This window comes from Pteropus alecto, unplaced genomic scaffold, assembly GCF_000325575.1.
Source record: "Pteropus alecto unplaced genomic scaffold, ASM32557v1 scaffold7, whole genome shotgun sequence".
Lineage (NCBI taxonomy): Eukaryota > Metazoa > Chordata > Mammalia > Chiroptera > Pteropodidae > Pteropus > Pteropus alecto.
The window spans coordinates 63,994,906-64,008,016 of NW_006494614.1; the positions used below are offsets into that span (position 1 = coordinate 63,994,906).

The following is a 13,111-nucleotide window of genomic DNA, read 5'->3' on the forward strand; positions in this document are numbered from 1 at the left end:
TGCCTTTTAGACTTGACAACAATTTGAGATTTAGGATTTGCAACAAATCAATGCTCTGTGGATGTGGACATCTTTGTGTGAGTCACTGTAGAAAGGGCTGGTGGTCAGGCAGAGACTCAGGTTTGGTTTCCACAATGTTGACCTTTGGGTACATGATGATTCAGAAATCAACTGCCAAGTTCAAGTTGTTTCTAGTACAGGTAATGATTTTTCACTGATTCACTGGTGTAAGGCGACTTCTCAAATAAGGTACATCAATTCAATAAGGCGAATGTGCCTAGCATCCATGTGCCCAAGCTGGGGGAATAGCTTGGGGCAACAGGTAAGAATAGAACCAGCTGGCCCAAATTAGGAACTAACACCAGAGCCTTGGTCTTCTCAGTACTGGTGCCCTGCACCTGGGCTGCCTTTCCAGATAAACAAAGAACCACTTCTACGGGCCTTCCTGTAAGCATATGGCTTTTCTCAGCTTTCCCTGGGATGCGCACCTCCTCTGAGGCCCTGTGATCTGGGGCCGGCTGGGACGAAGCGGCGCTGTTTCTGCCCTCTCCTGCCTGGAGTCTCCACGGCCTCCCTCCAGCCTCGACCACCAAGGGAACCCCTACTCTTAGGTTTTTCATAAAGAACATGCACTTACTGCAAAAGTGAAGAACGAGAAGGTGTCCCACTTACTTTCTCTGAGTGCCCAACTCACCAAGTGTGAACAAGGGGTGGGGGTGGGGGGAAATCCATGTTCAATTATTTCCTGAGGCTACTGACCATATCCGCACACGGTTTCCCTCAATTTGGAGCTTCTGAGACCTTTCTCACCATTAAAGTCCCTATGTGATGATGGCCTCTCTGCCCCGAGTCCAAAATCTCTCTAACATCCCCATGTTTGGTCTTAAAAATGCATGCAAATTTCGCGTTCTGACCCATATTATCTCCATGTGTTTTAGTGTAACTTTTCCCCCCACGTCTTTTAGTAAAATTATCCCTCTGGGAACAGGCATGACGACAGACACCACAGGCTTACACCAGCTTCAGAGGCCTCATTGGAGCAGCTTGGCCTTAATCCATCTGACCCCAAATCCTGCTCTACTGGGGATTCAGGGACGCCGCAGCAAGTGCTGCCCAGAGCCCTCCCGTGGCCACGGGGCTAAGGCCACAAATCAGCCCATCTGGCAGGACATCTGCCCCAGCCCCTCTGCCAGTGTAGGGAGGCAGACTCAGAGTTGTTGGTGCAGGCCCCGAAGGCCACAGAGGGCTTGCACGCCCCACTGCAGAGGGGCACCAGCCCCCCTCGGAACTGACGACATGAGCAGTCATTAACCTCAAAGCATTCTCATTACAGCCAAAGCCACCCAGGCCACCCCTGGCCCAGAACTTCATGACCCTCTGCTCTGGAGATCACAGTCTAGAGGTTGGTGGGACTTGTCACTTGGCTCTCAGGGTGTTATTCCCCCCTGCCCCTTGAACTAGCTGCTGATGTTTATAAATTTGACTATCAGAGGGTTAAAAACAAAGTCAGATCTCTCGCTTCTCTTAGAAAAAAAAAAAATCTGAAAACCTGGCAACGCTGGCCCTGCCCTCCACACGGGGCAAGAACACGTGTGCCCTGCCCTTCGCAGCGGGCCCTACCACTCCCTGTGGTCTCACAGCACAGTCCCAGCCCTTCACTCGTTTCCATCTCACCTGGCCCCTGCAGGCTGCAGAGGGGGCCGCCCCCACTCCAGTCCAATAGCTATCAGTACGGGAGGGGGACCCGGAGCCCACAGAAGTTAAATGACTTACTCTTGTTCAAAGAACCAGTTAAAACCGAGCTGTGTGGCAACTTGCTTTAAATTTCACAAAGATCGTCTCTCTTGCAGAGAAACTTCATCACATTCCTACCCCAGCTTTTCTCAAGGGAGGGAATGGAGCTGGGAAAAGAGAGAATATTGTCCTTGCTTAGCCTAAAAAAGTACATTTAATATATCTGATACCTTCCTAATAAAACTCCAGGAAGCTCATGGACTCTTGGCTGATATAGATCCGAGAAATCCTTTGGCAGGGGAGGGGAGTACAAAATCTGGCTTCTCACAGTGTCTGCCCAGCCTTGAAGCCTTCTTACCTGTGCAGTTAAGGACTAGGACCCTGGCTGGCATTCTTGCATCTTAAGGGACATTTTCCCAAATGCCCTCCCCCCAACCATATTCCAACTGCTCTACCTTCATCTGAGGACTGCGATGGGATATCTGAGAACCTGAAAACAGACAGGAGGACAGACAGAACAGTGAGGCCCAGTTTATGACCGAAACTACCCTTTGCTGGCAGGGATAGCCACCTAATCTGCCGCCCAGTGACACCCCTGGGGCGAGCGGGGCTTGGCTAAAGGCCCTATTTGTTTTCTGGAGACCGTTTGTGGTTGAGTCAGATGAATAAATACCTTTAGGGTTTCCTCTGACAACATTCTCCAGCGAGGGGCACTTTGAACCCTTATATCACTGTGAGAATCATTAACAACACCACCCCACCCCCACCCTGCCAGCTCAACAACTGCCAACCTGACAATGAGCTTGAGCCATTGCTGTTTGCTGGTGTTATTAACAGAGCAAGACAGACAAAAGTGCCCTAGTTCCCATCTTAGAAACGCCAAGTTCCCCGGTCAGAGCGGGCCTCCCTGGCCATCCTGTCTCTAAGGCCACACCACTCTGCGGCCACCTCTACCACTATTCCCTTCCATCGATATCCTGACCCGATTAGGTTTATTTACTTGGGTATTAACATCCTCCCACAAAACATCAAGCATCACGAAAGCAGAGTCCTCTGATTGTTTGTAGCCTTATCCCCTTACACCTCGAACTCTGCTTGCCCCTTAGTAGGTGCTCAACAAATCCATTTGTGGGGTGAATGAACAGGCAAATCAACTGCAGCCCACTTCCGGGGAAGCCACAAAGTCAGGGATGCCCACCTGCCCCCTCGGCCACAGGGCTAGCCTGTCAAAGTGGCAACCAAAATCTGCAGCCACAAAACTCACCAAGGGGACGTGCCTGTGGCCTGCCCAGCAGAGCAAGCCCGGCATGCAGCGGGCACTCCCAAAACTGGGGGCCTCTCCTGAGTTGCACTGGCCACATGTGGTCCAGAGTGCTATGGACCTGACAATTTCCAGACTTCTCTGGGGACAGGGACACTGTCAGATATTTTAAACGGTGAAACATTACAATATTTTCCCAGTCGCCTGCAGTAATAACCTCCCTTCCACCCTGTTATAGAAGGAGCTGGAGAAGAGGGTCCCAGACACATGGTCACCCCCAGGACTTGTGTCCACCAGGACAACCAACACAGGCGCAGCACTGGCGTTCCTGGCCCACTGGCAAGTTCAGGGGGTTGCTTATATTATTCTTCTGTGCCTTTGCAGTATTTCACAATAAAAATGAATAAAAGTAATCCATGTACTTTGTAAAAGAGCATTCGAACACTGAACGGAGTAAAATGAAAAGGAGAGTCGCTTCCATCCTAGTCTTGCTCCCAAGAGCCAACTCTACTAACACGTTTTCTTCATCCTTTTGAAAAAGGTCTGTGCATACACAAAAGCATGTGTGCAAATCCTTTAAACACAGTCTCAGGGCATGCGTCCTACACCTTTCTTAAGAAGCAAATACAGACTGATTCAGAAATGACTTTAGCCCAAGCTCATAGTCAGAAACTCTCCTTTTGTTTACTGAGTGCTCAGGTGCGCTGAGCCCGCCTACTGTACGTACATATCTGTGACCACCAAAGTATTGTGGCTCCTTTACAAACACCCGATTTGTGTGTGATTTTCCTAACAATCTCCAAGCCGCCTCTGGGCCACCTAGGGCCTCCAACAGTGAAGCTGACCCATTGAGAACACCCTTTAGCCATATCCTGCCAGGTTTCTGGGTTCCCTGCCAGGTTCCACGTTCCTGCAAACACTCCACATCTCTTTCCGAGGCTCCAGAAGGCATCTGTCCATTTCCCGGGGCATCAGGCATTGTGCCTGGCTCGACTGCCCAGTGCAGGAGGCAGCATGGGACTGAAAAGAATTACCCCTAGGACTCTGAAGGAAGTTCAGAAGAGGAAGCTGGCACATGATCTTGAGTTGCACTGAAGGGTGTGGGGAGGGCTTACAGCTGTTTGTGACACAGGTAAGGCTTCAGTGAGTTCTGTGCTCGGAAGGTAATGATTTTACCAGGAGAGCATAATAATGAGTGCCTCAGGCGCACGGGGCTGTACTAGGCCCCTCTCATTAGAGGGATGGTCACTGGCGATAGAAACGTCCCCACGCCCTCCTTTCTGCCTTCCTTTCCTTTATACATTCAACGAACATTTACGAAGCATGATTCTAGACCAGGCACAGTGCTTGGCAGTAGAGAAAACAGAAGTGTCCCACAGAAAACAAACACAAATACAATAAATGGACACCCCTCAGCCCGCCCCCCCATCCCCGAACACACGGACAGGATAGGTAAAGTACTTGTCTTTAACATAACCAAGCTCTAGACAAGAAAGAGCATGCTCCAGGCTCCAGAGATGAGGAAGAAACCCAAAGCTAAAACTGAGAGCCGGAGAGAAAGTTGGGCAGGCCTGGGACTTTAGGGAATAGGTGGATAGGCCTTGGAGGAGGCTGGGCTCCCAGCGGAGGCCATGGAGCCAGCAGTCACCTACTTCAGAAGGTTTTCTGCTCCCGTTCTCATCCGCACAGCTTTCAGGATCTGCTGGTTCAAGGCAGCCCTCTGATTCTGCAGTTTGCTCCGGCCGGTTTGTGCAAGGGGATTACAACCCTACGGGAAAACGAGAAATGCCCCTCTAAATTGATGACAACATTTAATATAACAGAAATGATTATAAAACTAAACTTTTCTGAAAATAAAAGTAAGAACATGGAAAATATGTAAAATATTGAAAAGTATAAAAAAGAAAATAAAAGTCACTTATAATAACGTAACTCTAAAACAGCCACTCTAGACTGGTTTCTTTCCTACTCACGTATTTCATGTGCGTGGTGTTATGCTCCACATTAGTGGCTGTGTCGGAGTCCCCAAGACCAGCCCCACGTCTGGACATTCTCTAGGACTCACAGCACTCTGCATATAGTCGCACCCATGGCTAAGATTTACGGCATAGCTGGGTCGTAGGGGAAGAGACATGGGGGACTCCGGAGGAATCCACGTGCAGGCTTCCCTACCCTCTCTCCTCTCCCACGTGGGGTCACACAGAACACAGTCTTCTCCCAGCAACAAAAACGCAGCAATATGAATGCGATGTCTCTGTCCGGATTGGCACATTCAAGAATCAAAGCCAGGGGTTTTATTGGGGGCTGGTCACAAAGCCAGGGGTTTTACTGGGGCCTCCGCCTAGCACGTACCAAAATTCCAGGCTCCCAGAAGGAAAGCAGGTGTTCATCGTAAACCATATGGTTTTCGCCATCAGTCCAGGCACAGTGAGCCAACCTTATCAGTTAGGGGATGGAGGCAACGCTCCAAGGGCTGGGTTCCCAGATGCCAGACGGGGGCCAGCCTTGCAAGCAGGCCTTCCTAAGGATAGCAGCTTCAGTCCTGCTCCGTTAACCCTTTTCTGCACAGTGGCACATAAGGTTATCATATGTCCTCACTTAATGTTCTGTCGTGAAAATTTCCGTTATTATGAAATGTTCCTCAAAACCATGATTTTAATGATTGAACAACACTGCCTTTTTTTGGATTTACCTTTTCCTTATAGTTGGACAGTTAGATTATTTCTAAGTATCTGCTACTACAACTATTTGATGCGTATTTGTAAACACAAATCTTTATAAACCAATTTTTCCTTAGTAGATTTCTAGGACAGAGTGATGGCGCAGGACGGGGACGGGGTGAGGGGGCTAACCTTTCTAAGGCCCCCATGCACCAGCCCAATTATCCTCCAGGAGAGAAAGGCACTCCCTATTCCCTGTCCCCTCTCACCTGCTGGCCGTAGGCAACCACAAATCTACTTTCTGTCTGCTTAATTTTGCTTATTCTTGACACTTCATATAAATGCAATCATCATACAAACTGTGGTCTTTGTGATGGGCTTCTTTCACTTGGCATAATGTTTTCAAGGTTCGTCCAGGTTGTAGCATGTGTGAGTTCTTCATACCTTTTTGTCCCTAATGTTCCACTCCATGAGTACACCACATGTGTCGATTCATCAGTTAACAGACATTTGGAGGTGTTTCCACTTTTTGGCTATTAAGAAAAGAGTTGCTTATTTGTGTGTAACTTTTTATGTGGATGTATGCTTTCCTTTCTCTTGGCTCTATATCTAGGAGTGGAACTGCTGTGCCATATGGTTAATTCTATGTTTAACCAATTGAGGAACTGTCAAACTATTTTCCGAAGTGGCTATACTATTTTACATTCCCACCAACAGTATATGAGGATTACAATTTATCCATATCCTCACCAATGTCCGTTATTCTCTTTCTTATTAAGCTAAACTTGTGCATGTCGTATATCTCGTGGTCTTGATTTGCATTTCCCTGATGATTAATGATGTTGACTATCTTTTCATGTGCTTATTAGCCATTTGTATGTCTTCTTTAGAGAAATATCATTTCAGATTCTTTGCCCATTTTTAAACTGGGTTATTTGTTTTTCTTTTATTGTTGAGTTGAAAAGTATTTTTAATCTTTGTCAAATTGATGTGTAAAAACAGGTATCCTATTCTTCCAATTTACATTTATTATTAGTGAAGATAAACATTTTTTTAAATTAAGTTTATTGGGGTAACATTGGTTAATACAATTATATAATTTTCAGGTGTACATTATAATTTGACATCTGTATATTGTGTGAATATTTTTTTCATACATTATTGATCGCTTGAATTTCTCTGTCAGTGAACTGTCTGTGTTCTTGGTCCATTATTTCCTGGGGTATTTGGATTACAATGTTTCATTCTTAAGAATTTATCAGAATTAAAGTTTCATTTTAACCTAATGGTATTCTTCCCAACCAGCAGGAAGAAACCCTAAGATCTGAGGGCTCCATTCCTTTTCGAAGTTTATCTTTAAGCTCTGCCCACTGACGGGGCTGTGATTACACCCTGGGAGTGGCTGGTGGGCAGTATTGGTGAGAAGACTGCCCTTTCTCTCCAGCTGCGTCATTGCAATGGCAGCTCTGCACACACCTAGCCTCCTCCACCTCTGCCCAAGCCACGCCCATGGCCTCCACCTGAAGGAGAGAGAAGTGAGTTATCTGCAGCCTCAACCTTCTCAGAGATTCCCATTATCAGTGACCTTTGGACTAGCAGGTCAGAAATGAGTTATGTTTCTCCTTTCACAAAGATTTCTCATTCTCAGTTCCCAGCAGGTCACCACCCACCTGTCCCCCACATAGCCAAGTTCAAATTACACAGAAATTCAGAATCTGAGTTGGAATGATATTAAAGTGAACATCTTTCAAATTATTAAATGATCCTTGATTTAAAATAAAAATCAGAAAACTAATTGTCTTTTTTCAGCTATGATTAAATATCTTTAATATTAAGCTAATTTAATATTAAAGGGCTAAAATAATTGCCAGCCTCTTTCCTTTCCACTTCCAAAAATTACAATCAAGGGATTGTTCAATCAGACTCAAAATTACATGGTTCACCAAAGCTGTGTTTGATTTAACAGAGAAGCTTAAAAAGCTAATTCCTTTATGTACATTTCCAGCGCTAAGATAAGCAGCCATTCTAGCTCAGGGATTAGAACTTTCCTTGCTCCTTACTTTACCCAACTTCTGACAGGTCCGGAATTGCTACACCCTAAACCAGCCCACAGATGTGAGGTCAAGTTTCTAGATAAGACATAGGAATGTTTAGGATTAGATTGGACTGAATAATTAGACTCAAATGACATTACTTCTTACTGACAAGTAGGAATGCTGGGCCTGCTGGAAACACCAGAAACATCCACAGGGTTATTGGGAAACTTCCCAGAGCCCTGAGAGGTGAATTTAGGGAAGACGGCCAGAAAGATTGTCACCAGAGGCTGTCTAGCCGTCCATGTCTCCTGTCCCTGCCAGGGGTTCTCTGCTGGTGGGAACCCACAGTCCTTGCCCACAACTTAGTTCCTGATTGGTTCACAACAGGATATAGAGCTGTTCCAAAACTGTTTGTGCCAGGGGCCAGGGCAGCACCTGTCACTCCTGCTTGGCCTGGGAACCTGGGGTGGGGAAGAAGCAACTGAACTGTCCTGGCCTCCAAGGTCATCGTCTGCAAGATTCAGAGAGAAGTGAGTCTTTCCTCTACATGGGATCTGTGGTTCCCTTACCAGACTAAGGTCTGGGCATTTGCATCAGTCTCAGAACATGGAAGGATGGTCCAACAGCCAGCACTCGAGAAGGGCAGGTACTGAGTGAAACCTCGGCTCCATCGCTAAATCTGTGGGTGTCTTCCAAGTGTCGAGACAGCCGATGTGGACTTGGTGTCTTGGATCCCACAATTCTGAGGCTTAGAGGTTAAGAGGCTGAAAGAGTGGGCTCAGGACTTAAGCCCACGTCCTTCCTGGCACTAAGACGGGCTGGGAGGCTGCCTGAGTAGGGCTGCCTGAGTAGCAGGAAGGTGTGGAAAAATGTGACAGCTCATCCGCCAACCCCAGGTGCCCCTCATCTGCTTCCCGGCTGAGGGCTGCCCAGCAGCACTGCTCATCCTTTGGGCACACTGGCCTGCGTCCCACTCTCCCACCTCGTGACCCATGGTGGTCAGATGCGGTGAATCCATGCTGCCACACCTCCTTCCCAAGGGGAAGAACATCTGACTCGTGTCTGGCCAGTAGAAAAATCAAAGGCGCCTGGCGCTGAGATTGGTTCAGGGTGAGCACCTGACATAAGACAGTCAGAACCCTTCAGGCTTCGGTGTCCCTATCCACTGTGTACCTAGGGGAACGTGAGTCTGGGCAGCTGTAGCCACCTTACCACAGCAAGAACAGTGTCTCCTCAGAAATGAAGCCAATCAAGAGGGAGCAGAGCTGAGGTGCTGAGTCTTGGTGGCAGCATTGGTGCCCTAGATCAAGCCAGGCCTGAAGCCATTCTTCTGGATTTCTCAGTTATCGAAGCCAATGCATTCCCTTCCTTGCCTAAGTCACTTTTTAAATTGCAGTATAAATTACATATAATAAAATACATAGATTTTACATACATAGTTCATTGAGTTTGGACAAATGTACACACCTGTGTAACCACTACTCCAATCAAAAATTAGAACACTTCCAACACCCCCAGGCAACCAATACTCTGTTTCTATCACTATAGACTTTTGCCTGTTCTAGAACTTCATATAAACAGAATCGCAGTGTGAATTCTTTTTTATCTGGCTTATTTTGCTCAATATTTGAGATTCATCCATGTTGTTGCACTTATCGGTGGTCTGTTCCTTTATAGAGCTGGTAGAATTCTATTGTAGGGATGTAATGCTGTGAGTTTATCTGCCTAAGCCATTTTGGATTTTTCTGGCACCTGCGACTAAAAAAATCCTTACTAGAATAAGTTCACCTAGAGTGAAAATTCTACCTGTCAACATACACCGCATGCCCTTAGCGTATAGTCATATTGTTCGGCTGGGAAACAGTATTTAAAAGCAGCACCTAGGCAAAAACTGAAGGCATTTTATTTGGAAGAAAGGGAAGGACACTTAAAGCTACACCTGCAGAGACCCACACTGGAAAGGAAGATAGGCCAGGACACCAGAAAAGCACACACAGACAGAATGGAGCAGCATTTCCTCCCAGACTGAGGCCCTGCTCTGGGCAGTACCTGGCGCCTTGCACCCCTCCACCCAGAGAACCAGTGGGACCCCTTCTTCCACACAGCTACTGATAAAGCCCATAGAAATTGAGGGCACAATGTGAACCTGGGGTCTCCAGGTCAGAGACTGAGTGATGGATGACAGTGCAGGGTCTCCTGGCCAGAGACCCTCACGTAGGGCATGGGAGAGCTGGTACTTTTTGCTGCTTCTCTTACTCCTTCCTAGTTACGAAATCCCTCACTCAACCACCAAACTCTGGAAAATAGAATTGTTTGTTTATGAGTTAGCCAGAAGCCGTCAACTAGAAAGCACAGAAATAGCATGCAATACCCTGCAACACACACATACGTCTCATTTAACTCTTCATCATGCTAGAGATTCAAGGCAGGCTGATGAACAGAATCCAGCTTTTCCACGTCCATGAGTAAAACATGGATTTGGCACTTGTAAAGAGCCCTCCTGCCCTTACAGGATCCCCATCAGGGCTGTAGGCTGAGGGCAGCAGTATCCCAACACATTCACAGGGGCATGGGACCACAATACAAGTCAATGCTCAGCTATAATCTTTTAACTAGACGCTCCCTTCAGTCGGTTTTACAAATCTTTAGAAACACCTATTGTGTGCCACTCAGTTATTTTTCAACATGCTGAATAAACAACAAAGATTTATAATCAGCAAAATTGTCATGAATCAAATGTATTTCCACAACTAATGACCTGCTTATTGCAACTCGTAGGATGTAGTCACCAACAGTTAACAGGCCTTATCTAGGTGACTTTGTGGGATGGGGTAGGGTGGGGGCTGGTATGTGTGTGAGATTTTGTACACTTCTATAATAACCTTTTTTACAACAATTTATACCACTTTTATAATACAAACGATGTTGGAGAAAAAGAAGCTACTTCTGAATGGTCTTCAATCACCTGCCTTTTCTCTTCTTACAATCCAGTCGAACCTGGGGACTTTCTGAGGGCATACAGCCATGTTGAACTCTGTGGGTCTGACTGGAAAGGCCTAAAGGACTTATGTTGCATCTCTCCCTGTCTTGGGGACTGCAGGTGGGGACCTCGCTCCTGCTGGCATCCCTTGCCACCTGCTCTGACACTCGGTTCTCTGGCTGAGTTGCACCTGCAGTCCCGCTGTCCTCTGTGGCCACCTCCAATGTGGCCTTTGTGTCACGAGACTCTGGTATCTGAGCCAAAGGAGGAAGTGGTGATCAAGCTAAGGCCAATGCCTGGTCTCATCAGGTGGTGTCTTGGAAACCACCCAAATAGCCCCAGGAAGCAAGGGACATTTACAGTATTACAGCTCATCATGTTGACTCTCCTCTGAGTCACCATGAAAATTCTGTTTCTGCCAGGGGACCCCTTCTGGCCAGGATCCCGAAATGTGAGGAGGTATTTGTCAGACACACCCTCTGAGCCCAGAGTACACCAGTACGGCTAGACCCTCGCTAAGGTCATGAACAGTCTGGGTCTAGCCTGGCCTTCAGGACCTGGCCCAGGCCATGGCAGGGCATGGGGTAGGGAGGAGGCAGCACGGTAAACCTTCACATTCCCCCTTTTCCCTCCTTCCCTCCCCACCTGGGAAAGGATTCAAGGCTCCAAGGGCATGGGTCCAAGTACCTGGTGGGACATCATCAGTGCCCAGTAAAGCTGGACCTGCTGGGTCCCCAAGACCTGGGCTCTGCAGACTCAACCCAGTAGAAGGCTTCCCAACACATAAGTGTGTACATAAATGTTGCATACACATGTCCAACATGAAATTACACCCCGCGAAAATGAATGGTATGGAGGAAGAACTAGGAGAAGCTTCTGGGTTTAAAAAAAACTCTTCTCTGTCCTTCTCTGTTGGAGCCTCTGGGAAGCCCAGAGTAAACAGTGACCACAAACCAGGACACAGTGAACTGTGGGGCCCCATCCAGCCTGGAGGTTTCTATGCACAAGAAACAACTTCTCCTCCAGCTCTTGAGTAAAAACAATGGAGCTAAATTCATTTCAAGTCATTAGTGTTCCCAGAGGATGAAGAGGCATAGATAAGGACCTGACAATGCTGCACTTTGTGCTGACTCTCTTCCGCACAGTGCTAAGACCTTTCAGGCCCTTTCACAGCTTTCTCTAGATTTTCTCTGGCTGGTTCTCTTTTGGCCAAGGACCAGGCCCTGAGGGTTTTAGGACTACAGCACATAGAGAGCCGTGGAGACGAGCCCTGCTCTCAGGATTGCAGTGTCTTAGAAACCTGCATTACTCTGCATTAACTGCATAGGCCAGAACTCGCATTCTTCCAAGACTTTCTTTAGGATTAGCATAAAAATCTGGGGGGAAAAAAGCTCCATTTCTAATGGTCATTCTTTTAAGAAAGTAATTTATAGCACTAATCTTACAGACCCGTACCTTTATGTAAACATATAAATGTAAAGAAAGAATGAAAAAAACAGTGAGAAGCCAGAGAAGAGAGAAATATATTGCAACAGACCAGAAAGTATTTTTCGTTTGTTTGTTTTAATTCAGAGACCCCCCCCAAGCTGCTAGCCCAGGAGGCCCCAAGTGGGTCCTGGCGGTGTCCATGCCTGACCTGGGGCTAAGCTGTGCCCACGTCCTTGAGCTCTGCACAGCCAAGTCCTGCACAACCCCCCAAAGACTCTCATTGGCAGGAGGCCTCCCTCTCTGCCAATGATTGTCTCACACATTCAGGATCCCAGCTCAGCTGGCACAGCGGTTTTTGGGCAATTCGACTTCATTGTATGTACAAGTCACACGAAACAGACCTGAAGCTGTGCATATGGACTGTGGAACCCCCGCTACCCTCCAATACACACACTTTTTGCACTCTGGATTGAAGCAAAAAAGCTGATTTCTGTTCAAGCACGGACCAAGCTATCAGACAAAGCGCCAACTCCTAGCAATGCTTGGCACCCAAGGAAATGAGGCTCACTGTAAACTGCCACAGAATCCATACTGAGTAAGGGTCAAGTGTGCCCCAAAACCTGACAGCAGTCAGGCTCGGAACTGTCACTCAATAAATGCTTTTGGAATGAATGGAACACAAAGGCAGTTCAAAAAGAGGAAAGGTGGGGAGGCAGAATAAAGGGAACAGGTTGAAAAGAGAACCTTGACTTTAGTAGAAATTAATTTGATCCTGTAAGGATGGACAAAAATCCCAAAAGTCCAGGGGCACTTGTATGATGCCCTGACTACATCTCCGGCCAGGGTGTGCTCTCGGCTTGGCTGCCAGGTTTCTGGAGTGGACTCCCCTCTGGGATCGCCACTTGGATATCTCATGGGGGCCTCGAATCCAAGTCCACCTGCTTCCACACCGGGCTCCTGGGGCCCCCATGACAATTAGGCACATGAACATCCCCTCAGACACCTAAAGCAA

General features: G+C 47.3%; 1 protein-coding gene across 1 annotated transcript in view; it reads right to left on the reverse strand.

Annotated features, from left to right (window-relative positions):
• RHPN2 (rhophilin Rho GTPase binding protein 2) overlaps window positions 1–13,111 on the reverse strand; it is a 48,858-nt gene that overhangs the window by 33,232 nt on the left and 2,515 nt on the right. Inside the window, exon 2 of the mRNA XM_006926781.3 lies at window positions 4,648–4,763. Within this exon, the coding sequence (XP_006926843.1) occupies window positions 4,648–4,763 (116 nt within the window). The remainder of the gene's footprint in view (window positions 1–4,647; window positions 4,764–13,111) is intronic.